Source organism: Coregonus lavaretus, assembly GCF_964263955.1.
Source record: "Coregonus lavaretus genome assembly, chromosome: 30".
Lineage (NCBI taxonomy): Eukaryota > Metazoa > Chordata > Actinopteri > Salmoniformes > Salmonidae > Coregonus > Coregonus lavaretus.
Window position 1 is genome coordinate 20,567,811 of NC_140017.1, and position 27,415 is coordinate 20,595,225.

Here is a 27,415-nt window from a genome sequence, read left to right on the forward strand (position 1 = left end):
GACCAAGGAGCTCTCCAAACAGGTCAGGGACAAAGTTGTGGAGAAGAACAGATCAGGGTTGGGTTATAAAAAAATATCTTAAACTTTGAACATCCCATGGAGCACCATTAAATCCATTATTAAAAAATGGAAAGAATATGGCACCACAACAAACCTGCCAAGAGAGGGCCGCCCACCAAAACTCACGGACCAGGCAAGAAGGGCATTAGAGAGGCAACAAAGAGACCAAAGATAACCCTGAAGGAGCTGCAAAGCTCCACAGCGGAGATTGGAGTATCTGTCCATAGGACCACTTTAAGCTGTACACTACACAGAGCTGGGCTTTACGGAAGAGTGGCCAGAAAAAAGCCATTGCTTAAAGATAAAAAATAAGCAAACCCATTTGGTGTTCGTCAAAAAGCATGTGGGAGACTCCCCAAACATATGGAAGAAGGTACTCTGGTCAGATTTTCGCTTTTGTGAGCTGGTATGTTTTCCCTGCGTGGAAATTAGTTTTTGTTTTTTCAGAGTAAAGTACGTCGTGTACTCAGTTCTGTGTCCTGCGCCTGACTCTGTCCTACCGCTGCACATTTGACATCCTGACACCCCAAACATATGGAAGAAGGTACTCTGGTCAGATGAGACTAAAATTGAGCTTTTTGGCCATCAAGGAAAACGCTATGTCCCCAACACCTCTCATCACCCGACAATACCATCCCCACAGTGAAGCATGGTGGTGGCAGCAGCATCATGCTGTGGGGATGTTTTTCATCGGCAGGGACTGGGAAACTGGTCATCATTGAAGGAATGTTGGATGGCGCTAAATACAGGGAAATTCTTGAGGGAAACCTGTTTCAGTCTTCCAGAGATTTGAGCCTGGGACGGAGGTTCACCTTCCAGCAGGACAATGACTGCTAAAGCAACACTTGAGTGGTTTAAGGGGAAACATTTAAATGTCTTTGAATGGCCTAGTCAAAGCCCAGACATTACATTTACGTCATTTAGCAGACGCTCTTATCCAGAGCGACTTACAGTTAGTGAATACATATATATATATATTTTTTTTATACTGGCCCCCCGTGGGAATCGAACCCACAACCCTGGCGTTGCAAACGCCATGCTCTATCAACTGAGCTACATCCCTGCCGGCCATTCCCTCCCCTACCCTGGACGACACTGGGCCAATTGTGCGCCGCCCATGAGTCTCCCAGTCGCGGCCGGCTGCGACAGAGCCTGGATTCGAACCAGGATCTAGTGGCACAGTTAGCACTGTGATGCAGTGCCTTAGACCACTGCGCCACTCAGGAGTGGTCGCAATCCAATTGAGAATCTGTGGTTTGACTTAAAGATTGCTGTACACCAGCGGAACCCATCCAACTTGAAGGAGCTGGAGCAGTTTTGCCTTGAAGAATGGGCAAAAATCCCAGTGACTAGATGTGCCAAGCTTATAGAGACATACCCCAAGAGACTTGGAGCTGTAATTGCTGCAAAAGGTGGCTCTACAAAGTATTGACTTTGGCGGGGTGAATAGTTATGTATGCTCAAGTTCTTTTTTTTCTTATTTCTTGTTTGTATCACAAGAAAAAATATTTTGCATCTTCAAATTGGTAGGCATTTTGTGTAAATCAAATTATACAAACCCCCCAAAAATCAATTTTAATTCCAGGTTGTAAGGCAACAAAATAGGAAAAATGCTAAGGGGGGTGAATACTTTCGCAAGCCACTGTAAACACATCTTGACTGGTTGTGTTCATGACAAATGAAAAGGTCATTTATAAAAATGTACCATTAAATGACGTCTTTACTATTAGGCCCATAAAAAAATGTAATGCATTAGCAAGCGCGTGCACGCATAGGAGGTCCAGTCAAAAAAAATTGAGACCCCCGAATGTCATGTATAATTTGCACTCTGACATTTGACATTTGCTTTAGATTTGACTTCATTCTCACTTTAGGAGTTTATCTTTAGAGGGAGCTAGGTTAAAGTGTAACAATTGACACATTTAAAAGGACACAGAGATTAGCATTTGTAGCATTGTCAGACTCTTTTATAGATTTTAGGAGATCTAAAAAACAGACAACCCCCTTTCCCCCTCCCCAAACAACTAGCGTTATACTAAGACAATGTACTTCATTAAGTAGGCAGGGACCAGTAGACACAAATTAGATTGTTATCATACATCTTCTCCTCAAATTGGGTAAATGTGATTCAAAAATTTTACTTGACTTGAATTCCTTGTAGCGATGGACTACTAAAAAGTTTTCCAACTAAAGTTTTTCTCCTGGCGAATGATACATTTCATTTCCAAGAATATACTTTATTGAAAAAGTTTTGAAAAATGCAGTAAAAAAAGCTATTGAGAATATGTGAAAAGTTACGTTTGTCAGAATGTTGCACATTTGAAACATCGAAAAGCAAAGACAAGATCAATATCTGAATGGTTAGCTAGGTAGAATAACAGACAGTCAGACAGAAAGGCAGAAAGAGAACGCAAACACACTACTGTGACATTCAGATCAGAGCTGAAATTACATCTGGTAGATAAATATCAACATTTGCAGAAATTAAGTTACAGTCAGAAAACAGCAATCACATTTTCATTTTTTTATTTTTATGTGAGCACCACAAACTCGATATCATGCAGAGGTAAATTATGAAATCTTCCTAAAAATCCTGTCGTATCACCTCAACCAATGGTCAAAGCTTCCAATAGCTTGGTTTCAAAGATTATTTTGCTACCCCTGGCTAGCTTCTAATCTTTTATCTCTAATTAACCCCCCCAAAAAACCAAATATGCATACTCTATTTACATATATTGATGGCTTTTAGTTATCTTTAGATACATGCACCAATGATTTTTGTTTTGTTTAGAAAATTGCTTTTCTGGTCTCACTAAGTTCAAGTTCTGTATGTCTACACACACATCATTTGGAGTGTAGAGCTTTTATGGGAGACCGTTCATTGACATTATCTCTGTTGTTCCTCTCTGGTTGCTGGTGCGTCTTCAGTCACCTGGTCTGTCCATGTTCATGCTCTTTGTTCCTCTGGTCTGACTCTCCTCCTGGCACCAGCTAGGAACAGAGACAACAGAAAGATCATCATACACTCAAAATCATAGAAATAAAGTTCAAGTCAATGTTCAATGATGGGTGGTCATTCTATTTCTATGGTCGCAATTACAGATCCTCATAGGATGACATTACCCATCATTTGAATCCCCCCAACACGGTCTAACATTATGTTATGTTATCAAGGAATCATGTTTTACCTGGAATTCTCCTGCCAGTTACTCGTCTCGGGTTTCCCTCTGTGAAGACAAATATAAACCTCAGTCATTATAAAACCTTTAGGAACCCAAATGTTGGTCATTATAGAACCATACAGAACCCAAACCTCAGTCACAATAGAACCCTACTGAATCCAAACCCTAGTCACAACAGGAACCATATCTTAATCACTACAGAACCTTACAGAACCCAGTGAGGTTGAGTGGAGTTTAGATGTGTATCTTACCTTGGATGAACTTGGTGATTTTTTCAGAGTCCATGTCGAGCATTGAGGGGTTCCCCTCGATGGTGGAGATATGGGAGAAGTCAGCACCTACAGGACGGAGACAGGGATGGTACTGTATATGTCACAGATGGGAAAATTATGTATTCTAACGAAACAAGCAATTCTATTGGACAATTGACTAATTCTGCCCACTAAGCCAAATATTTTTGGGTGGAAATGTGACAGTTAGTTTGAATCCTGATTGTCAGTCTCTCAACCCAGATTCCAACAGAACCTGTTTACAATTAAACATGGCATTATTTCCTCTATATTAAGTTATCTATCTACGACCAGAGGGGTAATGTTACTGACCTTCCAGCTCAATGTTGGAGATACTACTGCTGCTGGCTGAGTACTGAGGACCTGTGGATGACATCATATCGACACATTACATTAGTCTTCACATGGAAACATAATGTTTTCACAGAGTGGCAGCTGTAGGAGTCATGATCCAGGGGTGACGTACAGTAAAGGGCATTCAGTACAACACATTAACATCTGTAGACCTGTGTCTCACCTCAGCAACTCAAACACTCCCTTCTTTGTTTCATATAATGCATCAATACACCATATAGCAACAATAGACCAAAACAGGTTTATTTACATGCTGATATGTACCCAGAGTTCTTCAGACCTCATGGACAGGAGTCAAGAAAGACCTGTGTGTCTGTGAGGTACGTACCTGAGACCACTCTGGTAACTTTGGTGACCTTGGGCTCTCCCTCGATGACTCTAGTGACCTTGGTGAACTTTGGCTCGCCTTCAATGACTCTGGTCACCTAATAATCATAATCATGTATTAGATTTATGTAACGCTTTTCCCGATCCTCAAAGTGATTTGGTGGTTACATGGGTGGGTACAACGGCTGAAACATGGTTTGTTACATTGGTGTTACCTTGGTGATGGCAGGCTGTCCCTCAATCACCCTTGTCACCTTGGTGATGGTAGGTTCCCTTTCGATAACCCTAGTCACATGGGTCACATCAGGCACTTTAGAAAGAGAGAGAGGACAACAAGTTTAACAACTGGAATAAATAACAACAAAAGCATAATTGAAGAACATGAAGTTTAAAGGGCAAACTAGTAAGATCTGAAGGTCCAAATGAACTTAAAAACTCTAGACTCCATGAACTACAGACATGTAATGTGTCAGTGGTTCCTCTACTCCTTGATTAATAGAGATTGTAGTTTATGGTTTTTATCGAATTAGACTGAATGGCAACCTTTCACTGGCTCTAAAAGGACTCATATGACTGGAATATATTACATAATCAAAGACCACGTGGATATGTGCTTTGCGAATACTTTCCGAGTAAAGGCTTTCTCCAAGACATCAGTTTTCCGCTTAGAGTAGCAAATACCTTTTTCAGAATCTTGACTGGAGATAATTGCATAAACAGTAACTTGAACTTCTGTGCATATTTCTCTTTGACATCAAGAATTAACCACACAAAACATAGGTCAGGATTAAGCCCAATAAATAACGGTTATTTTACCCAGAACAGGTAGAACCTTCCCAGGTGTCTGCTACTACGGCAAGTCTTCTTTTGTTGCTGTCTGTACTGTAATTATCTGAACAGCCATAATGTTTTTTCCTCTTGGACGTGGGTCATGAATCTCATTGAAGGCCGAGATCCTCCCTATCTGAACTGTGCCAAATATTCTATCAACTCTTGTAGCACAATGTCTTCAAGTCTTTCCAAGACTAACTGTGATATATAATGTAAAATGAATATACACTGAGTGTACAAAACATTAGGAACACCTGCTCTTTCCATGACATAGACTAACAAGGTGAAACCTATGATCTCTTATTGATGTCACTTGTTAAATCCACTTCAATCAGTGTAGATGAAGTGGAGTCAACAGGTTAAATAAGCATTTTTCAGTCTTGAGGCAATTGAGACATGGATTGTGTATGTTTGCCATTCAGAGGGTGAAGGGGCAACACAAAAGATGGTATGGTAGTAGGTGCCAGGTGCACCAATTTGAGTGTGTCAAGAACTGCAACGCTGCTGGATTTTTCACGCTTAACAATTTCCCATGTGTATCAAGAATGGTCCACCACCCAAAAGACATCCAGCCAAATTGATATAACTGTGGGAAGCATTGGAGTCACCATGGGCCAGCATCCCTGTTGAACGCTTTCGACACCTTGTAGAGTTCATGCACCGATGAATTGAGGCTGTTCTGAGGGCAAAAGGGGGTGCAACTCAATATTAGGAAGGTGTTCCTAATGTTTTGTACACTCAGTGTCCTACACAATGCTAAGATTTATGCATGAAGGATGTTGCTTCGATCCTTTAACTGTAACTTACCTGACTCAATGACGCGTGTGATGGTCGTCCTCTCTGAAGGAAACAGAAGACACACAGCAGTTAGTCACTGGACAACAACAAAATTACAAATAGTTGCAATGCAAAAAGGTACAGGGGACATCTAAGACTTGGACTGATACTGTTGTACTCACTCATGAATGTGAGGGGAATTTCCTTATAGCTGTACCCTGACACGAACTGTGAATGAATAGAAAGAAGGATTAGAGGCTGTAAACCATATTATTGTAGGTCTGTGTACACACCGTTCTGCTCAACTCCAATGCAGAGGGCAACATTGAACCTTCAGATGCACTGCCTGGGGCTCGTGAAGGAAGGAGACATATCTGCCTCTATTATGTGGTAGGTACTGTATTTGTTCAAGGCTTTACATGGTGTCTTGTCATCTTAAGGTAATTTTGTAACAAACACTTAGACGTTAATCTCATCTTGCTAGCTCAGGGTTCTCCCTAATTACATTTTAGTCATTTTCCTAATCATAAGAACATGTCTGGCCCTGTTCTGTACTGTAAGTAATGCTGTGGTTACGATAGTTATGTGGGTGTGGCCTATTGTCTTGGTTCATTATATTTGTGTGGTCTGTTCCTTTATGTGGGTGTACCTTGATCTCCATGTACTTGATGAGTCTTCTCAGCAGCCCCAGGAGGTCAGAGTTTCCAACAGGCAGCTCTACAGGACAATACATTAAAGGGTGTTAGACATACTGGTAGCACTTTACACTAGGGTACATACAGAACAGCACAGGGTGTTAGACGTACTGAACCATTGAGCACTGCTAAATATTTATAATATATCAATACATTATTCCCTGCACAGTGTGTCTCTCAACACATGACAATATAATCAGGGTATAATCAGTTTCTCCAACAGAGGAGCTGGCAGTCAGAGAGGTTTGAGTCAGTCTTACCTCCGGGGTAGAGGAGGGTTTTGACAAAGTGAATGACTCCGTTAGTGGCCATGATATCATGTTCAGGGACCTCAATAGAGTTCACTCTGATTGTGTTGTTAGCCTGAAGGAGAGGAGTAGAGAGGATTAAGATCAAAACACTGATGGGATGATAACAGACAAGACAACCACAATGAGATGAGTTATGAGTACAAGCTGGTAATGCGCCATGTGTTTCTCAAATAGGTTGGCATTGATGACATTACAGTGCATTCAGAAAGTATTCAGACCCCTTGACTTTTTCCACATTTTGTTGTGTGATTAATATTTTTTCCCCTCATCAATCTACAAAAAATACACCATAATGACAAAGCAATTCTTTTAAACAACAGAAATACCTTATTTACATAAGTATTCAGACCCTTTGCTATGAGACTTGAAATTGAGCTCAGGTGCATCCTGTTTCCACTGATCATCCTTGAGATGTTTCTGCAATTTGATTGGAGTCCACCTGTGGTAAATTCAATTGATTGGACATGATTTGGAAAGGCACACACCTGTCTATATAAGGTCCCACAGTTGACAGTGCATGCCAGAGCAAAAACCAAGCCATGAGGTCGAAGGAATTGTCCGTAGAGCTCCGAGACAGAATTGTGTCGAGGCACAGATCTGGGGAAGGGTACCAAAAAATGTCTGCAGCATTGAAGGTCCCCAATAACACAGTGGCCTCCATCATTCTTAAATGGAAGAAGTTTGGAACCACCAAGACTCTTCCTAGAGCTGACCGCCCAGCCAAACTGAGCAATCGGGGGAGAAGGGCCTTGGTCAGGGAGGTGACCAAGAACCTGATGGTCACTCTGACAGAGCTCCAGAGTTCCTCTGTGGAGATGGGAGAACCTTCCAGAAGGACAACCATCTCTGCAGCACACCACCAATCACTCCTTTATGGTAGAGTGGCCAGATGGAAGCCACTCCTCAGTAAAAGGCACATGACAGCCTGCATGGAGTTTGCCAAAAAGCACCTAAAGGACTCTCAGACCATGAGAAACAAGATTCTCTGGTCTGATAAAACCAAGATTGAACTCTTTGGCCTGAATGCCAAGCATCACGTCTGGAGGAAACCAGACACCGCTCATCACCTGGCCAATACCATCCCTACGGTGAAGCATGGTGGTGGCAGCATCATGCGGTGGGGATTTTTTTCAGCAGCAGGGATCGAGGGAAAGATGAACAGAGCAAAGTACAGAGAGATCCTTGATGAAAACCTGCTCCAGAGCGCTCAAGACCTCAGACTGTGCAGTGACGCTCCCCATCCAACCTGACAGAGCTTAAGAGGATCTGCAGAGAACAATGGGAGAAACTCCCCAAATACAGGTGTGCCAAGCTTGTAGCGTCATACCCAAGAAGATTCGAGGCTGTAATCGCTGCCAAAGGTGCTTCAACCAAGTACTGAGTAAAGGGTCTGATTACTTATGTAAATGTGATATTTCCGGGGTTTTTAAAATATATTTGCTAACATTTCTAAAACCAGTTTTTGCTTTGTCATTATGGGGTATTGTTTGTGGATTGGTGAGGAAATAAAACAATTGAATCCACTTTAGAATAAGGCTGTAACGTAACAAAATGTGGAAAAAGTGAAGGGTTCTGAATACTGTCCGAATGCACTGTATATACAGAACAATTGCAACAGTCAGTGTTGGGGAGTAGTGAACTACATGTAGTTCAACTAGTAGCTTAACTACATTTTGCAGTAACTTGGTGCTAGTTTAACTAAATTCAAAACTTGGTAGTGTTTTCAGTAGTTAATTACTTTTATGCCTTGTAGCGGTGTAGCGAACTACTGGAACTACTAACACACTACTTTTTTTGCAAAAATAAAATATGGGTGAAGTAGGCAAGAATGTATTTTATTTTTTGGCATCAGACATGCCTAATTCTCACTTGAAACATTGTTTTTGTGTTTAATAGGAAAAATTAAACATGCTGTTAACATATGACCCCAAAGTGATATGTTCCTGCAATTTGTAGTCTACGACATTTCAGATTTACATATGATCATTTATCTCAAAGTAGTTTGGATATAGTGAACTACTTTTTAAAAGTAACTTTAGTTAAGTAAACTATCTTTTTTAAGGGTAGCTTTAGTGTAGCTTAACTTCGTCTGGTGTAAAGTAATTGGTAGCTGTGAAATGCAACTATCTGTTGTTGGGTAAAATGTAATCTAAACTAAATCATGAATAGGCTGCACTACAAACATCCAGGGACCTCACATGGCTTTCTGCTTTATTTTAAGAAAGGAAATGTTTTTATGATCTTAGAATATGAACCTAAGGACATTGCTGTAATAAAACTTAAAAGCTAAACATACAATTAACCCAACATTTCAATAGTAAATATCAAAGGTCAATGCAAGCCTTTGCGAAATCCCAAGTTTTGTCAGCATGCTGAATTATGTTGGGGAAGTTGTCTCTGGGGAAGTTCATCCAATAAATACTGTTCTGGTTTCTCTTATTTTAGACTTCCTCTTTTCCCAAACATGTTTAAGTGTTATACTGTATATATAAGTTCCAAGAAGTAATAGTTAGCCATAATTCCTAGTTTAAACATTTGTTTATATTGTTGATGACAAAGGATTGTGGTTGTTAGTAATACTGAGTGGATCAGGATGAGAGGCTCTTGATTCACTGTAAACATTGTATTTTTTTCATTTTCATTTGAGTCATTTAGCAGACGCTCTTATCCAGAGCGACTTACAGTTAGTGAGTGCATACATTATTCTATTTTATATATATTTTTTTTTTTACTAGCCCCCCTTGGGAATTGAACCCATAACCCTGGCGTTGCAAACACCATGCTCAACCAACTGAGCTACATCCATTCCCTCCCCTATCCTGGACGACGCTGGGCCAATTGTGCGCTGCCCCATGGGTCTCCCGGTCGCGGCCGGCTACGACAGAGCCTGGATATTGTACAATCTCTTCAGGATCTTTGTGATACATGCATGGTTTTGTTTTCTTATATTTAAAGCCTTGTTGAGTGTTGAGAGGTTTGGACTCACATGCAGCACTCGGAGGTTGTTGCCCTGCAGAGACTTGAGGAGGTTGGTCACCCCAGTCTCCAGACCTCCGCCGATGAACACTCCGTTACTGAAGTGGTAGAGCAGGATGGTCCGCAGGGCGTTCACATTACCTGGCCAGGACAGACAGGACTTTAGACGGAAGACTATGGAACCAGAGTACGTATCGCACATACAACTACTCAAGTCTTATGGATGTTCCTTTGACATTACAACCTTTAGGAGATAGCTAGTAGCTATGGTAGCTACTGTATGGTTAGAGTCAGCACTTTTTCCTGACCACCACGATGTGGCCTGACTAGAAAAACCTCTGGCTATGATTTTTGTTAGAGAGACTGAGACAGACTAAGAGGGACGGAGAGAGAGGGAGAGTCTGAGAGACGAACCAACCTCTGAGCAGAGCCAGGTCGCTGTCGCTGATGCCAGCGAAGGCCTCATCACTGGGAGTGAACAGAGTGTATTCTCCTTCCTGTTTGAGTAGGTCAGTCAGACCAGCCGTCTCCATCAGTGACAGGAAGATCCTGCAACCAAAACATGATGAAGGAAATAGTTACCTGGCTCTCATGACAACCACTGAGGGTAGATATAACTGGTGCCAGTGTGATAGCTTAGCATATAGCGCTGCCTTCCTGAACTCGTCTCTGACTGGGCTTTAACCAGGGTTCTCTACCTCGTCAACACATGTGACCGCCTGTACGAACCGATTGAGCTATAGAAAAGGATCCTCTTCAGTGATGAGATCCTTTGATTGAACTCTGTTTGATTAGTGAACTCTCTCTGACTCTCTGGCTATTGGGTTTGCTAAAGAACATCCTTTCTCAAGCAGGAGTAGGGGGAGAGACAGGATTGTACTCCGAGTTTAATATACAGTATATTCATGAGTTGGCCACAAAAGTTGACCAAAATCCTTCCACAAGTCTGGTCTCAGATCTGTATGAGCTTGAGCTAACTTATCTGACTATTTCATTGGCTGAAGCACATACAGATCTGGGACCAGGATAAAGCACACACAGTCTATATGTCCCCAAGCAGCTTACTTGAATCCTCCGTTGTCAGTGAGGATCTGGAACATGGTGGTCTCAGCTGGCTTCATCAGAGTCCTCATCAGGTGGAGGGCTCCGTTACTGCCCTCCTTGCTGCCTCGCACCAGGCAGGAGTTCTCTATGCACACCGCCTACAGACAGACAGGACACAGGGTAAACAGGTTAAAGAACCACTTTAGCGAAAACTGAACTCAAAAACGTTTTTTCTGGGTTTTATCCTAATAATGTAACTCAAGTCCTAATATCCTAATTTTAGCAAAATTGACATATTTGGGCATTTTGGTATGCTAGCATAAGCACCTAACTAATTAACTAGCCAGATAGTTAGCTAGCTAGACTAATTGGTTCTCCAGCCACCTAACTTCTGTTTTGAGCATCTTTAAAACTGGAGCATCTGCTGAAGTCGCTCTTTATAAGGCATGGAAATGAACAGTCTGCTAGCTCCTGAATTAACAGACTCTTAGTCAGTCCAGCAGATGGATAGCCCAGTGAAAATGATATGTGTTGTATGGCAGACAGCCATTGTGTTTGACCAGCTGTTCAGAGACAAGAGATGGACTCGCACGCACACACGCACACGTGCACGCATGCATGCACACACCCACACATTCGTGTACTCATACAAACTCTCTCGCTCACAAACACACACACATGCACATGCATACACGCACACACACACACACACACATACTCACTGTGCGGTAGATGAAGACTCTGAGGAACTTCCCGGCGATGGTCTCCAGGCGCTGTCCATTGTACAGCTGTCCCAGAGTGATTTTCTCCTTCAGGATGTGGTTCTCCAGAATCACCTTCAGAAAGCTCTGGTCAATGGCCATCACCTCATCTGGAGGATGAGATATTTCATATAGATACATTGTAAGAGATCAAAAGATTACATTAAATCTGTTTGTAAACAATAGCTTTTTTGAAACTAGCCCCAATTCTGCAAAAATGGACCTTCACCTCCACTGGATGGATGGTATACATGGTAAATATATACATGGTAAACTTATCTTTTAAAGAAAACTGTCACGATCGTTATAATGAGTGGACCAAGGCGCAGCGTGATATGCGTACATCTTCTTTAATAGAGTACTTAGCAACACAATAACACAACAAACGATACGTGAAGTCCTCAGTTAACAAAACACAAACCTACACGGAACAAGATCCCACGAATCACAAGTGCACAAAAGGCTGCCTAAGTATGGTTCCCAATCAGAGACAACAAGCAACAGCTGATTCTCGTTGCCTCTGATTGAGAACCACCCCGGCCAACATAGAAACACATAACCTGGAACAGAACATATAAAACGAAACATAGACACTACACAAAGAAACTAACACCCTGGCTCAACATACAAGAGTCCCCAGAGCCAGGGCGTGACAAAAACCCATATGTGTAGACACCTCGTCTGGAAGGGTGATATACATGGTATATATATACAGTATGTACATGGTTAATAGCAGACTTACATAACTTACTTAACACACAATAGACTACAGCCAAATGCAGGGGATCTCGCGGTATTGGGCAAAACTCAGACGTGTACAGATCAAAAGATTACTGTAAATCTGTTTGCAAACAATAACTTTTCTAGAAACTAGCCCAGATTCGGCATAAATGTAGATCAAAGGTTTTCCCAGGACGCAGACGATAAAAAGTTAAATTGTGATTATTATCGTTATATGAGTCATAATATAGGCTAATGATGCAGTCTGGTCGTCTAGTCAGTCATTGTAAAATGTCAACCTTCTTTTCTAGGAGATCTCCTGGGTTCTGTAGCTTCCCTATAAACAGATTGATCAGCCACATTGTAACAGTGTCTGCGTCACAAATTGCACCTCATTCCCTTATTCCCATAGGGCTCTGGTCAAAAGTAGTGCACTATATAGGGAATAGGGTGCCATTTGGGACACAGTCAGTGACTGTTCCAGTCTGCATTACCCTGGGGTCGTCATACCTAATATACTGATGTCCCTTCGGGAGAAGAGCTACCTCCTCCAGAGAGGAAACGATGGCTCTAATAACAGAGGACGTTTTAACAACTGCTGAGCTGTCTGAGATACAGAGCTGCTCTGTTCTGTACTGTACTGTACGTCGATAATGGACAAATCATGTAGAGTCTAAATCAGATAACAATTTAGTGGAGGAATTTATGAGCTCAACGCCATAACACAGCTATTCCAGCCTGGGGGACTCTTTCCTTTCCTGCAACGTGCAGCAGGCTAGTGTATCATACTACTGATTAATATACTTCGGTTCAGTTTATCACACATGCGTTACAAATGTGTGATTAAGGTAGGAGATATTTCTCCCCACACCTACAATGTTCCTATACGGTGTGTGTGTGTGTGTGTGTGCGCGCAGTGGTAATTATGTATTCTTAGGGTTTGCATGGCATAAAGCTCCAGCTATGAATCATTCCGGCACTCTTCCCTCAGGAGATCCGTATACAGTATGTCTAGTATATTGCTCACTAGTGAGTCAGCATGACAACAAGACTAATGTCACAGTTTGGAGCTCAGTGTGCATTACCCACCTTCTGAGAGGAGAGAAAGAGAAAGAAGGAGAGTAGTGATAAAGTGGTGACAGAGGAGCTAGAGAGAGGAAAAGGGAGAGAGAGAGAGCGAGAGAGAGAGAGAGAGAGAGAGAGAGAGAGAGAGAGAGAGAGAGAGAGAGAGAGAGAGAGAGAGAGAGAGAGAGAGAGAGAGAGAGAGAGAGAGAGAGAGAGAGAAGGAGCAAGAAAGGAAAGAGTTCAGGACGTTCAAGAGTGTTTAGGGGAACGAGGGATGTGTTACAGACAAAATTGAGCGGGCCATGATGTGTACTCACCAGTGAAGACAGAATTGAGCAGGGCCAGTACACTCTTAGAAAAAAGGGTTCCAAAAGAGTTCTCCCCATAGGAGAATCCTTTTTGGTTCCAGGAAGAACCCTTTTTGGTTCCAGGAAGAACCCTTTTGGGATCCATGTAGAACCCTCTGTTGAAATGGTTCTACATGGAACTCTTTTAGGTTCTAGATAGCACCCTTTTTTCTAAGAGTGTAGTGTATACTCACCAGTGAAGACAGAATTGAGCGGGGCCAGTAGTGTGTATTCTGCCTCGGCTGCCATGGCTGCAGACAGACCTAGCTCTGACACCATGTCACTGAAGGTGGACTGGGAAGGGGTGAGCAGATCCATCACCTGCTTAGCTTAGAGGACACAGACAACATTAAAAGCTTCTCTACCACTGAAAGATCAACACTTCTACACTTATTCAGTTTAGATTTTATCTTGGTCTTGCCGTCATTATATCATTGTTTCTATCTATTTGCCTATGTGTATGGTTGACTAGTGTAACAGCAAAGGGAGATTTAAATAAAGGTATTGTGTATTTCGTGAAACAGTTTATGCTATTTACATTCCAACAAGCAAATGCAAAAACACAAACTCATGCATATTCTGAGATGTGTGTTAGGAGCACAGCTCTGTAATGAAAGCACTATACAAATTACATGTATAATTATTAGGTGGGTCGAGATGGGGGAACTAACCTGAGTCAGGCATGAGGACCTCGTCGATGAGGTGGATGACTCCGTTGGTGGTGACAATGTCTTTCTTCAGCACCATCTTGATGCCGTTGACCGTCAGGCTGTTCCCGTCACAGCCAATCTCGATGTTGTGGCCTTCCAGGGTCTCAAAGGTCTGGCCGGACATGATGCCCTCTGAACACTGAACAGAGTTCAACATGTGGAAGTTCAGCAGAGCTGGAGGGAGAGGAGAGGAGAGGAGAGGAGAGGAGAGGAGAGGAGAGGAGAGGAGAGGAGAGGAGAGGAGAGGAGAGGAGAGGAGAGGAGAGGAGAGGAGAGGAGAGGAGAGGAGAGGAGAGGAGAGGAGAGGAGAGGAGAGGAGAGGAGAAGTGTCAGTCGGGCCCACACACTCAGATACTCCTACATACAGTATCCTTATTGATTAACAGCATTTTGGTTTGGTTTGGTTTACTACATTACGGACATGACTGGCCTAGCATCCGGGGAAAAGTGATATTTGTTTGACTTCATATACTGTACTAGCCAGGCGTCATTTTAATCCTCAGTAACATAATAAAAAAATCCCCATCAAAACCTGTCAGTTTAAGTTAGAGATATTTTGCATGGGCTCTGTCTCAATCTACCGCATCCGCCTATGTCGGCCATCTGCATCTGCGGTGGAAGGTGGCCGAGCTACAGCGGTGTTTGTCAGACCATGAAACATCCCGAAAATCAGTCTTCTCACGAATACGTCCCACCGGACTCGTCTGAAGTCGGTAACGCTGATCTGCCAACTTCTGTCTGTAGCGTCCGAACCATTTGGGCTACAAACTAATATGACCCCGCTGTGGAAGGGGAGACACTCGTTTTGCTCTACAACCTCCACAAGTGTCACAGGGCTCGTCTGAAGGTAACCCATACAAATGAATGGAAGTTTGGAGGTAGTTTTGTGCCAACACAAATAAAGGGTTTTAACTATGCGTCCATAAAAACAAAAATATTTCCTGAGCTTTCTTATATCTTCTAGATATAGGACAGACACTTCAAAACCTTAGTCCTTATGATTAATTTTGGCCATTTATAAATGTGTTATTCAATGTGTTTCTATGGGCTATAGTAGTAAAGGCCAAATTCAAATCTTTTTGGGGGATACCTAAAGGGTCCTAAAATTCCAAATCAAATAGCTAAATGATCCATGAATGATCCATTAGGACTATAAAAAACTTTGAGGAAATTAGTATAGGTTTTTATACTTTCATAAGCTCTGGCACCGTTTCGGATTGTATGGGCAAATCCTTGGCTACCTAGTATTATGGCTGTATTACATTTCTGGATGAATTTGACTGAGATTTGAACATGAACATGAGAGTAGGCTAGTTGGCTGCTAGAAACAGAGGCGCCTTTGCATGGGATTATGTCATTTCCAGCATGGCTTCAGAATAGCAAATGAATCACAGGGTGCATCCCAAATTGCACCCTATTCTCCATTAAAGTTCCAATGCAGCCATTTAAATCGCAAAATCTAATAATTTCTGGGTAACAATTGAGTACCTTACTGTGATTGTTTTCAAGCTAGGACTGTCTGGGAGTGGTTTGAGTGGGGAGGGGAAAACTTATAATGAGCTGTTATTGGCAGAGAGGTTTGGAACTCTCTTTCTTATTGGTCTATTAACTAATTTATCCCATGGTGATGTCACCATGGAAGGCCAAAACTCCCTCCCACCAAAACTAGCTGAAATTTCAGGCGGTCGTTTCAAACAGCTCTAAAGGGTCAGATACATAGAGAAATCTGATTGCCGATAGGTACTTAGCACCTCTGCCCAGAGTGTCAGCAGTTAACTTTTTGTTGTTCACATAGAACAGTTTACCTTCGATTTGCTTCGTTTAAATACTCCAGGCCATAAGGTGGTAGTAGCTTGTTTGGCTCGTGCCTGCTGTAAATAATGTAAGATAACTAGCAAGCTGCGCTAATGGGTCATCACTAGTTACCACAGCCACAAAGTCATAAACCCTGCCTATTTCTACAACATCTCTTCTTAAAATGTGATTTTAAACCTAAACCTAACCTTAACCCTAACCTTAACCACACTGCTAACCTTATGCCTAACCATAAACTTAAATTAAGACCAAAAAGCACATTTTTGTTTTCATAAATTTTTACGATATAGCCAATAGTAAGAACCGCACTAATGTTGCTAGCTAGAATTTGTAGTGAGCCCTTGTTGATACTAACCAGATGGCCACAACTAGATAACTGGTAGCAACATTATAATTAAATCACAATGGATTTATTTTTGAATTAAGCAGCTGCCTGTTAGCTGTCAATGCTAACCATTTAGCTAACGTTAACTAGCAAGCGAACTGGCACTGGAAGTATGGGAAAATGGAGAGTAAATACAACTATTTCTTCATCGTCTTGCTAGATAGCTAGTTTAGTAAAACATTTAGTGTTGTGCTGCATTTACCACCCCATTTGTTTCATATGAAGTGTGTGTGACTGCCTGGCTCAGTTAGCAAACTAAAGTTAGTTAGCTAGCTAACTAATGAGCAGGTGCACATTATCAAACATTATCAAACTGAACCTAACAAAAAAATCCTTCTTCAAGCACAAAACTCCTTAGCTAGAGGTAAAATATGTAAAGACTAAAAGTGTATTATCATAATTTCCACAATTTGGAAATATACACTCGTTGGCCAGTTTATTAGGTAAATGGTTTGTTCCTACAGACAGTGAGTCATGTGGCCGTGGCTTGCTATATGAAGCAGGCAGACAGGCATCCAGTAACTGTTCGTATGAACGTTAGAATGGGCAAAACGAGTGAGAATGGTGAGACAAACAAACAGGCAAATAACGGCGCAGTACAACAGCGGTGTGTAGAAAAGTATCTCGGAACGCACAACTCGGCGGTCCTTGTCACCGATGGGCTATTGCAGCAGACGACCAGACCGGGTTCCACTTCTATCAGCTTAAAACAAGAAGAAGCGGCTGCAGTGGGCACGCAATCACCAACACTGGACAATTGAGTAGTGGATTAACATTGCCTGGTCCGGCGAATCCCGGTTCCTGTTGCCTCATGCTGATGGCAAAGTCAGGATTTGGCGTAAGCAGCATGAGTCCATGGCCCCATCCTGCCTGGTGTCAACGATACAGGCTGGTGGCGGTAGTGTAATGGTGTGGGGAATGTTTTCCTGGCACACGTTATGTCCCTTGATACGAATTGATCAACTTTTCCATGCCAGAATAATTATTGCTGTTCTGGAGGCAAAGGGGGGTCCGACCTGGTAATAGATGGGTGTAGCTAATAAACTGGCCACTAAGTATATGTAAAACACAGGAAAATCCTGTTTTTGACTGCACTGGGCCTTTATGTGCTCAACTTTTGACCAGATCCCTATGGGCCCTGGTCAAAAGTAGTGCACTAAATAGGGAATCAAGTGCAATATGCGACGCAGCCTATGAAACTCGGAGACCTGGAGATCCCTTAGATCCCTTGGGCCCTGGTGTTGGGAGACTAGTGAGTGCAGGGAGACTCATTACTTTTTTACTGCCATATTTGACTCTGTTTGACTGTGTGTGAAGTGGCGTGATCTCACAGCTCAGGGAAGTCTCAGGATTAATAAAGAAATTAGGGATCATCACACCACTGCCAACCCTCCTAATGCTCTGAACCTTCTGAACCTTTCCAGTCCCAACCCTTTGACTGGGATGTGTCCCAAAATGGCACCCTATTCCCTATATAGTGCACTACTTTTGGCCAGAGCCGTATGAGGTATGGAACGTAGGGAATAGGGTGCCATTTGGGACACAGACAGAGCCAGCTGCTTTCTGCTTCCTGCCCTGTGGTGTTTAACACCGGATGAACGACACCTCTTGGGAAATGTTTTTGAACAAGTTAGAGTGTTTTATTATTGTGTGCCACCCAGACATAAATTATAGCGTGACAGTAAATGTTTAGATTGTAAACATGTCAAATTATCAAAAAGCTTCACCATATGAAAGTGTATGTCTGAATAGCCATTATTTCGTAGACCATATTTTATCCAACATCTGAAACAAGTGCTCTTTTCTTTTTCATTACTCACTTACACAACTGTGGTGAACGCTCAGTTTGCCAACTGTCTGAGAATTACAAATCCACAGCTCAGACTGTAACTAGTTGGCTCCATCTGTTTTGAGTAGGAAAAAGCGCTTACATGTAAAAACTCTGCGGTTACTCAGCCCTGCAAACATGGCGAGCGAGAACCATTGAGTTACTTTTCCTGCACCTTCATCTCATTAAACACGGATATGGTCTGAGTTTGGAGATCTATATAAAGTCTCTATGTCTCCCCTCTGCTTTAAAGTACTCTCATGTGAGCTGCTGTCTGTATTTCTAGAAGGCATTCCAGAGAGGTGATGGAGCGCTGAAGCCTGGCCCAGCGGTTTGGTTTACCTTGGAGGACACCCTTGTCACCCATCAGTCGTTGCAGCACGTCTGAGTCCAGCTTGGCAAAGGCATCGTTGGTGGGGGCAAACAGGGTGTACTGGCCGGGCTGTCCCAGCTTGTCCAGCAGGCCTGAGGCCAGAGCAACCTCCTGTAGGGAGAAACACATCATATCCTCCATCATATGCTCCATTAATACTGTGTGAATATATACATCGAATAGAATAGAATAAAAAAGACGAGACGAGAAGGGGAAATGAGAAAAGAGGAAAAATGATACAGAAGAAAAGGTAGGAAAGGAAAGGAAAGGAAAGGAAAGGTAGGAAAGGAAAGGAAAGGTAGGAAAGGAAAGGAAAGGAAAGGAAAGGTAGGAAAGGAAAGGTAGGAAAGGAAAGGAAAGGAAAGGAAAGGTAGGAAAGGAAAGGTAGGAAAGGAAAGGTAGGAAAGGAAAGGTAGGAAAGGAAAGGAAAGGAAAGGAAAGGAAAGGAAAGGAAAGGAAAGGTAGGAAAGGAAAGGTAGGAAAGGAAAGGAAAGGGATAAAAAGAGAAGAGAAGAGACAAGACGGGACGAGAAGAGAACAGAAGAAAATAAAATACTTACACTGAGAGTGGTGAGGTCATCGTCAACCTCGATGACATCCTGGATGGTGTTGCCCACGGCAGTGATGACACGGTCGATGACGTGCACCACTCCATTGGTGGCAACCTGGTTGCCATGGATAATCCTGGCACAGTTCACCGTCACGATCTTCATACATAACAACACACCACATAGGACATGCACAGCACAGTCAGTATCTACACACAACACACAACAGTATACCGTTCTTAACTCTCCAATGTGCACACAACACAGCCTTCAACAACTAACTACCTGCACACAATAAAGTCTTAGCTTTCCATGACGGCAACTTTCCTATCTCATGGCATAGAAACCATGGTCAAAATTAGTGCACTACAAAGGGAGTAGGGTGCCATTTGGGATGCAGAAAAGTTGATGTTGTGTAGGTCTAGTAGGATGCTCACCCCGTTGGAGTAGTGGTTGATGTAGAGTCCCAGGTCGTTGTACATGGAGTCGACCACCAGGCCGTTCTTCAGGTCTTTGGTCAGCAGGCGTTTGTTAGCCATGTGGTAGTGCAGAGCGTTGTACAGCTCAATGTTCACGTTACTCACCAACGCACTACGCACTTCCTGTTAAAGAAATGCAGAATAGAAAGGCTTAAGATAACATAAATACTTAACATAAAGTGATGACAAAGACTTACAGCAACAGACTGTAGGGTTCAGGTCAATGCCACACATTCTTGTGTTTTATGTTGTTGCTCTTTTAAATGGTCACATTACAAGCACAAAATGGTTTTGGGCACTGAAAAAACCTACTACTATCGCTGGTGGATTCAACTGATTGTCTGAATTACCTGGAATTTTCCAGATGTGAGAGATGACACTTACAGTGAGGGAAAAAAGTATTTGATCCCCTGCTGATTTTGTACGTTTGCCCACTGACAAAGACATGATCAGTCTATAATTTTAATGGTAGGTTTATTTGAACAGTGAGAGACAGAATAACAAAAAAATTATCCAGAAAAACACATGTCAAAAATGTTATAAATTGATTTGCATTTTAATGAGGGAAATAAGTATTTGACCCCTCTGTAAAACATGACTTAGTACTTGGTGGCAAAACCCTTGTTGGCAATCACAGATGTCAGACGTTTCTTGTAGTTGGCCACCAGGTTTGCACATATCTCAGGAGGGATTTTGTTCCACTCCTCATTGCAGATCATTGCAGATCATTGCAGAAGTCATTAAGGTTTCGAGGCTGACGTTTGGCAACTCGAACCTTCAGCTCCCTCCACAGATTTTCTATGGGATTAAGATCTGGAGACTGGCTAGGCCACTCCAGGACCTTAATGTGCTTCTTCTTGAGCCACTCCTTTATTGCCTTGGCCGTGTGTTTTGGGTCATTGTCATGCTGGAATACCCATCCACGACCCATTTTCAATGCCCTGGCTGAGGGAAGGAGGTTCTCACCCAAGATTTGACGGTACATGGCCCCGTCCATCGTCCCTTTGATGCGGTGAAGTTGTCCTGTCCCCTTAGCAGAAAAACACCCCCAAAGCATAATGTTTCCACCTCCATGTTTGACGGTGGGGATGGTGTTCTTGGGGTCATAGGCAGCATTCCTCCTCCTCCAAACACGGCGAGTTAGGTTGATGCCAAAGAGCTCCATTTTGGTCTCATCTGACCACAACACTTTCACACAGTTCTCCTCTGAATCATTCAGGTGTTCATTGGCAAACTTCAGACGGCCCTGTATATGTGCTTCCTTGAGCAGGGGGACCTTGCGGGGGCTGCAGGATTTCAGTCCTTCACGGCGTAGTGTGTTACCAATTGTTTTCTTGGTGACTATGGTCCCAGCTGCCTTGAGATCATTGACAAGATCCTCCCGTGTAGTTCTGGGCTGATTCCTCACCGTTCTCATGATCATTACAACTCCACAAGGTGAGATCTTGCATGGAGCCCCAGGCCGAGGGAGATTATTTTGTGTTTCTTCCATTTGCGAATAATCGCACCAACTGTTGTCACCTTCTCACCATGCTGCTTGGCGATGGTATTGTTGCCCATTCCAGACTTGTGTTGGTCTACAATTCTTGTCCCTGACATCCTTGGAGAGCTCTTTGGTCTTGGCCATGGTGGAGAGTTTGGAATCTGATTGATTGATTGCTTCTGTGGACAGGTGTCTTTTATACAGGTAACAAGCTGAGATTAGGAGCACTCCCTTTAAGAGTGTGCTCTTAATCTCAGCTCGTTACCTGTATAAAAGACACCTGGGAGCCAGAAATCTTTCTGATTGAGAGTGGGTCAAATACTTATTTCCCTCATTAAAATGCAAATCAATTTATAACATTTTTGACATGCTTTTTTCTGGATTTTTTTGTTGTTGTTCTGTCTCTCACTGTTCAAATAAACCTACCATTAAAATTATAGACTGATAATTTTTTTGTCAGTGGGCAAACGTACAAAATCAGCAGGGGATCAAATACTTTTTTCCCTCACTGTATCCTGACTTACCCCATCTAACAAGTCCCAGGCATCGTTGCTGGGAGCAAAGAAGGTGTATGACCCAGATCCCTCTATCTCCTCCCTCAGCTTAGAGATGTGAGAGTATTCCTGGGTGGAGATGGCCTTGACCAGGCCCAAGGTAGCATACACATTGTCTATAGGGGCCACTGTGGAACGAGAAGGTACCATAATGACTACATCCCCCTACATACCGGGTTAATCCCAAATGGCATCCTATACCCAATATAGTGCACTACTTTTGATCAGAGCCCTAAAGTAGTGCAGTACATATGGAATAGGGTGCCATTTGGGACGCACACAAGTCTCATTAAAACAACTCTAACGAACCCCAAAGACAGCTGGATGAAGCTAAAAGGAAACATGCATGGGTGGGATGATGTGCCAGCTGAATCTTTATGTTGGTGTGACGTTGTGACTCTTGAATTTAATGAGAAAACGTAATACCCCTTGGTATGTCTTCATTTAATCTCTTGTTTAATCTTTGAAGTACACTATAACATTAAGTGCACTACAAACTTGAGTACACTGCATATCCTGTACCTTATAACATTACATATGCTGTAACCAACTGTAGCTACATACCTGCAGGGCATCCTTTCATTCCTTCCAGCTTCATGTACCCTGGACAGCACTCATACAGCACTGTCCTATAGACAGAGAGACAAAGATAGACCAAGTTCAGAGAAATAGACAATGCACCACAGACAGATCACGTATAAACAGATCACTCATACAGCACCTTCCTACAGACATAGAGACACAGACACGTCATGTTTAGGGACAGATCACTCATACAGCACCGTCCTACAGACATAGAGACACAGACACGTCATGTTTAGGGACAGATCACTCATACAGCACCGTCCTACAGACATAGAGACACAGACACGTCATGTTTAGGGACAGATCACTCATACAGCACCGTCCTACAGACATAGAGACACAGACACGTCATGTTTAGGGACAGATCACTCATACAGCACCGTCCTACAGACATAGAGACACAGACACGTCATGTTTAGGGACAGATCACTCATACAGCACCATCCTACAGACATAGAGACACAGACACGTCATGTTTAGGGACAGATCACTCATACAGCATTGTCCTACAGACAACACAGGGACACACACGTTAGAGACAGAGAGGAGGGAGAGATGGAGACATCCCACACAGATCACGCTTTAGAGACAGAGATGACACACAGACACAGACAGACGGACAGGTCACGAGCTAGACACAGAGACATACCCTATATTCTGTTTGAATATTCAGAGTCTGGGTACATAAACAGTGATCACCACATCCCATGTAATTACAGTGTTCTAGAAGGTCTTTCAGTACAACAGAGCACATCGTATATTTATCCTGGAGTTCATCCTTGTATATTTCAGCTGAATCATCACTAATGTCTTTACTGAAAGAACGTTTCATGCTCCTGTGTGTGTGTGTGTTCAGTTGTTTCCACATGGTCCTCATTATCTGTTTTATTACCCATAAGGCCATGTGGTCCCAGGGCCCAGGCCAGCACGCCTCCAGGGTAACGCTACCACATGGTATACATACATAAACTATGTCTGCCTCCCGAATGGCACCCTATTCCATATATAATGCACTTTGTAGGGAATAGGGTGCCATTTACCAAGGACCTTGCCCCTTTGAAGCTACACAATTAGTCAAGCCTTCTAGTCCATGATTCAGCCTTGGTTAACCTCTAAGACATTATGTTTTGGGTCTTGAAGTAGCGTGTTGCAATCAAATCCGTAAGCAGTCGGAAACCTCGGTTAGGAAATGGAACTTTTCAACTCCTGTATTTACCACAAACTGTTAAATGAGCTGTGTGGAAACTGTAACAGACTAGCTCATTAGAAATTACTTGGCGGGGGAATGATGGGAGGAAATGGCACTGTAATCTTTCATCTAAATCAAACGGCTTTTAACAGCAATCGTAATCACAGACACAAACACAGAACAGGCCTCATTAGGTTTTCAGAGGCTCTTTGATTAAACTTCATGACATTACAAACCAGCTAACGACAAGCATTCCCACAACTTTAGGTCATTAACTAACATTTTCATAGGAATGTTCCCATGATATGCAAGGAATGTTTCCAAGAGACCATTGCCTTAAACCTCTAGAGCAGCGTTTCCAAACTCGGACCTCGGGACCCCAAGGGGTGCACGTTTTGGTTTTCGCCCTAACACTACACAGCTGATTCAAATGATCAAAAACCAAAACGTGCACCCCTTGGTGTCCCAAGGACAGAGGTTGTTCTGAATTGTCTGTCCTATATCTGAGAGATACAGTACAAGAAAGATCAGGGAACTATATTTTTTTGACATGTATTTAACCCCTTATTTTAGGCACTAAACTATCTCCATATATATACTGAACAAAAATATAAATGCAACATTCAACAGTTTCAAAGACTTTACTGAGTTACAGTTCATATAAGGAAATCAGTCAATTTAAATTAATTCATTAGGCCCTAATCTATGGATTTCACATGACTGGGAATATAAAGTTGAAGTCGGAAGTTTACATACACTTAGGTTGGAGTCATTAAAACTCGTTTTTCAACCACTCCACAAATTCCTTGTTAACAAACTATAGTTTTGGCAAGTCGGTTAGGACATCTACTTTGTGCACGACACAAGTACATTTTCCAACAATTGTTTACAGACAGATTATTTCACTTATAATTCACTGTATCACAATTCCAGGGGGTCAGAAGTTTACATACATTTAAGTTGACTGTGCCTTTAAACAGCTTGGAAAATTCCAGAAAATGATGTCATGGCTTTAGAAGCTTCTGATAGGCTAATTGACATAATTTGAGCCAATTGGAGGTGTACCTGTGGATGTATTTCAAGGCCTACCTTCAAACTCAGTGCCTCTTTGCTTGACATCATGGGAAAATCAAAATAAATCAGCTAAGAAAAAAATGTGTAGACCTCCACAAGTCTGGTTCACCCTGGTTCATCCAATTTTGAAACGCCTGAAGGTACTACGTTCATCTGTACAAACAATAGTACGCAAGTATAAACACCATGGGACCACGCAGCCGTCATACCGCTGAGGAAGGAGACGCATTCTGTCTCCTAGAGATGAACGTACTTTGGTGCGGAAAGTGCAAATCAATCCCAGAACAACAGCAAAAGACCTTGTGAAGATGCTGGAGGAAACAGGTACAAAAGTATCTATATCCACAGTAAAACAAGTCCTATATCGACATAACCTAAAAGGCCGCTCAGCAAGTAAGAAGCCACTGCTCCAAAACCGCCATAAAAAAGCCATACTATGGTTTGCAACTGCACATGGGGACAAAGATCGTACTTTTTGGAGAAATGTCCTCTGGTCTGATGAAACAAAAATATAACTGTTTGGCCATAATGACCATTGTTATGTTTGGAGGAAAAAGGGGGTTGCTTGCAAGCCGAAGAACACCATCCCAACCGTGAAGCATCATGCTGTGGGGGTGCTTTGCTGCAGGAGGGACTGGTGCACTTCACAAAATAGATGGCATCAAGAGGAAGAAAAATTATGTGGATATATTGAAGCAACATCTCAAGACATCAGTCAGGAAGTAAAAGCTTGGTCGCAAATGGATGTTCCAAATGGACAATGACCCCAAGCATACTTCCAAAGTTGTGGCAAAATGGCTTAAGGACAACAAAGTCAAGGTTTTGGAGTGGTCATCACAAAGCCCTGACCTCAATCCTATAGAAAATTAGTGGGCAGAACTGAAAAAGCGTGTGCGAGCTAGGAGGCCTACAAACCTGACTCAGTTACACCAGCTCTGTCAGGAGGAATTCACCCAACTTATTGTGGGAAGCTTGTGGAAGGCTACCCGAAACGTTTGACCCAAGTTAAACAATTGAAAGGCAATGCTACCAAATACTAATTTAGTGTATGTAAACTTCTGACCCACTGGGAATGTGATGAAATAAATAAAAGCTGAAATAAATAATTCTCTCTGCTATTATTCTGACATTTCACATTCTTAAAATAAAGTGGTGATCCTAACTGACCTAAGACAGGGAATTTTTACTAGGATTAAATGTCAGTAATTGTGAAAAACTGAGTTTAAATATATTTGGCTAAGGTGTATGTAATCTTCAACTGTAGATATGCATCTGTTGGTCACAGATACCTTCAAAAAAGGTAGGTGCGTGGATCAGAGCATCCCAAACAAGCTCAATGGGTGACATGTCTGGTGAATATGCAGACCATGGAAGAACTGGGACATTGTCAGCTGCCAGGAATTGTGTACAGATCCTTGCGACATGGGGCCGTGCATTATCATGCTGAAACATGAGGTGATGGCGGCGGATGAATGGCACGACAATGGGCCTCAGGATCTCGTCACGGTATCTCTGTGCATTCAATTTGCCCTCGATAAAATGCAATTGTGTTCGTTGTCTGTAGCTTATGCCTGTCCATACCATAACCCCACCGCCACCATGGGGCACTCTGTTCACAACGTTGACATCAGCAAACCGCTCGCCCTCACAACGCCATACACATGGTCTACGGTTGTGAAGCCGGTTGGACGAATTGCCAAATTCTCTAAAATGAAGTTGGAGGAGGCTTATGGTAGAGAAATTAACATTCAATTATCTGGCAACATCTCTGGTAGACATTCCTGCAGTCAGCATGCCAATTGCACACTCCCTCAAAACTTGAGACATCTGTGGCATTGTGTTGTGTGACAAAACTGCACGTTTTAGAGTGGCCTTTTATTGTCCCCAGTACAAGGTGCACTTGTGTAATGATCATGCTGTTTAATCAGCTCCTTGATATGCCACACCTGTCAGGTGGATGGATTATCTTGGCAAAGGAGAAATTAACAGGGATGTAAACAAATTTGTGCACAACATTTTAGAGAAATAAAATGGGATCTTTTATTTCAGCTCATGAAACACGGGACCAACACTTTACATGTTGTGTTTATATTTTTGTTCAGTGTATTTCCATTCATTTTATTAACTGGTACTGGGGACCTTCAGATGAGGCTTGTGGGCATCCTACAGCAAAACAATCGACATGTATGTGTTCGTGAGAGACACATATTAGTGTGTAGCCCAAACTGTTCGGACGCTACAGACAGAAGTTGTCAGAAGAGGCTGTACCGATTTCAGACGAGTCCCTTGATGCTTGTCGTTGAGCAAAACGGAGAACACCATCGTGAGAGTCTTTCCACAGAGGGGTAGGCCAAAACGTTCGGACGCTTTAGACGTTTTTGTGATAAGACCTATTTTCGGGATGTCGTATGGTCTGACAAACATCGCTCTAGCTCTGCCAGGGAGATATCGGTGGATGCGGTGGATTGAGACGCAGCCCATGCAAAAAAACAGATATCTCTACCTTCTTAAAAAAACGGTTCCAGAAGGGTTCTTCAGATGTCCCCATAGGAGAACCCTTTTTGGTTCCAGGTAGAAACGTTTTGGGTTACATGTAGAACCCTCTGTTGAAAGGGTTCAACATGGAACCCAAAAGGGTTCTGCCTGGAACCA

The 27,415-nt window shown here is 42.6% G+C and overlaps 1 protein-coding gene across 1 annotated transcript in view; it reads right to left on the reverse strand.

Annotated features, from left to right (window-relative positions):
- Positions 1-2,258: 2,258 nt before the first annotated feature.
- The window catches only part of LOC311105891 (periostin-like), a 32,367-nt gene continuing 7,210 nt past the window's right edge, over positions 2,259-27,415 (reverse strand). The window contains exons 3-23 of the mRNA XM_084148116.1: positions 22,480-22,544; positions 21,886-22,043; positions 19,837-20,001; positions 19,412-19,558; positions 18,821-18,962; positions 14,412-14,624; positions 13,935-14,069; positions 11,570-11,718; positions 10,869-11,005; positions 10,222-10,352; positions 9,814-9,944; positions 6,777-6,879; positions 6,471-6,538; positions 6,004-6,049; positions 5,852-5,884; positions 4,429-4,523; positions 4,215-4,311; positions 3,845-3,895; positions 3,494-3,580; positions 3,249-3,287; positions 2,259-3,051 (exon numbers count right to left, since the gene is read on the reverse strand). Coding sequence (XP_084004242.1) covers positions 3,008-3,051; positions 3,249-3,287; positions 3,494-3,580; positions 3,845-3,895; positions 4,215-4,311; positions 4,429-4,523; positions 5,852-5,884; positions 6,004-6,049; positions 6,471-6,538; positions 6,777-6,879; positions 9,814-9,944; positions 10,222-10,352; positions 10,869-11,005; positions 11,570-11,718; positions 13,935-14,069; positions 14,412-14,624; positions 18,821-18,962; positions 19,412-19,558; positions 19,837-20,001; positions 21,886-22,043; positions 22,480-22,544 — 2,236 coding nt within the window. The 3' untranslated portion in view covers positions 2,259-3,007. The remainder of the gene's footprint in view (positions 3,052-3,248; positions 3,288-3,493; positions 3,581-3,844; positions 3,896-4,214; positions 4,312-4,428; positions 4,524-5,851; positions 5,885-6,003; positions 6,050-6,470; positions 6,539-6,776; positions 6,880-9,813; positions 9,945-10,221; positions 10,353-10,868; positions 11,006-11,569; positions 11,719-13,934; positions 14,070-14,411; positions 14,625-18,820; positions 18,963-19,411; positions 19,559-19,836; positions 20,002-21,885; positions 22,044-22,479; positions 22,545-27,415) is intronic.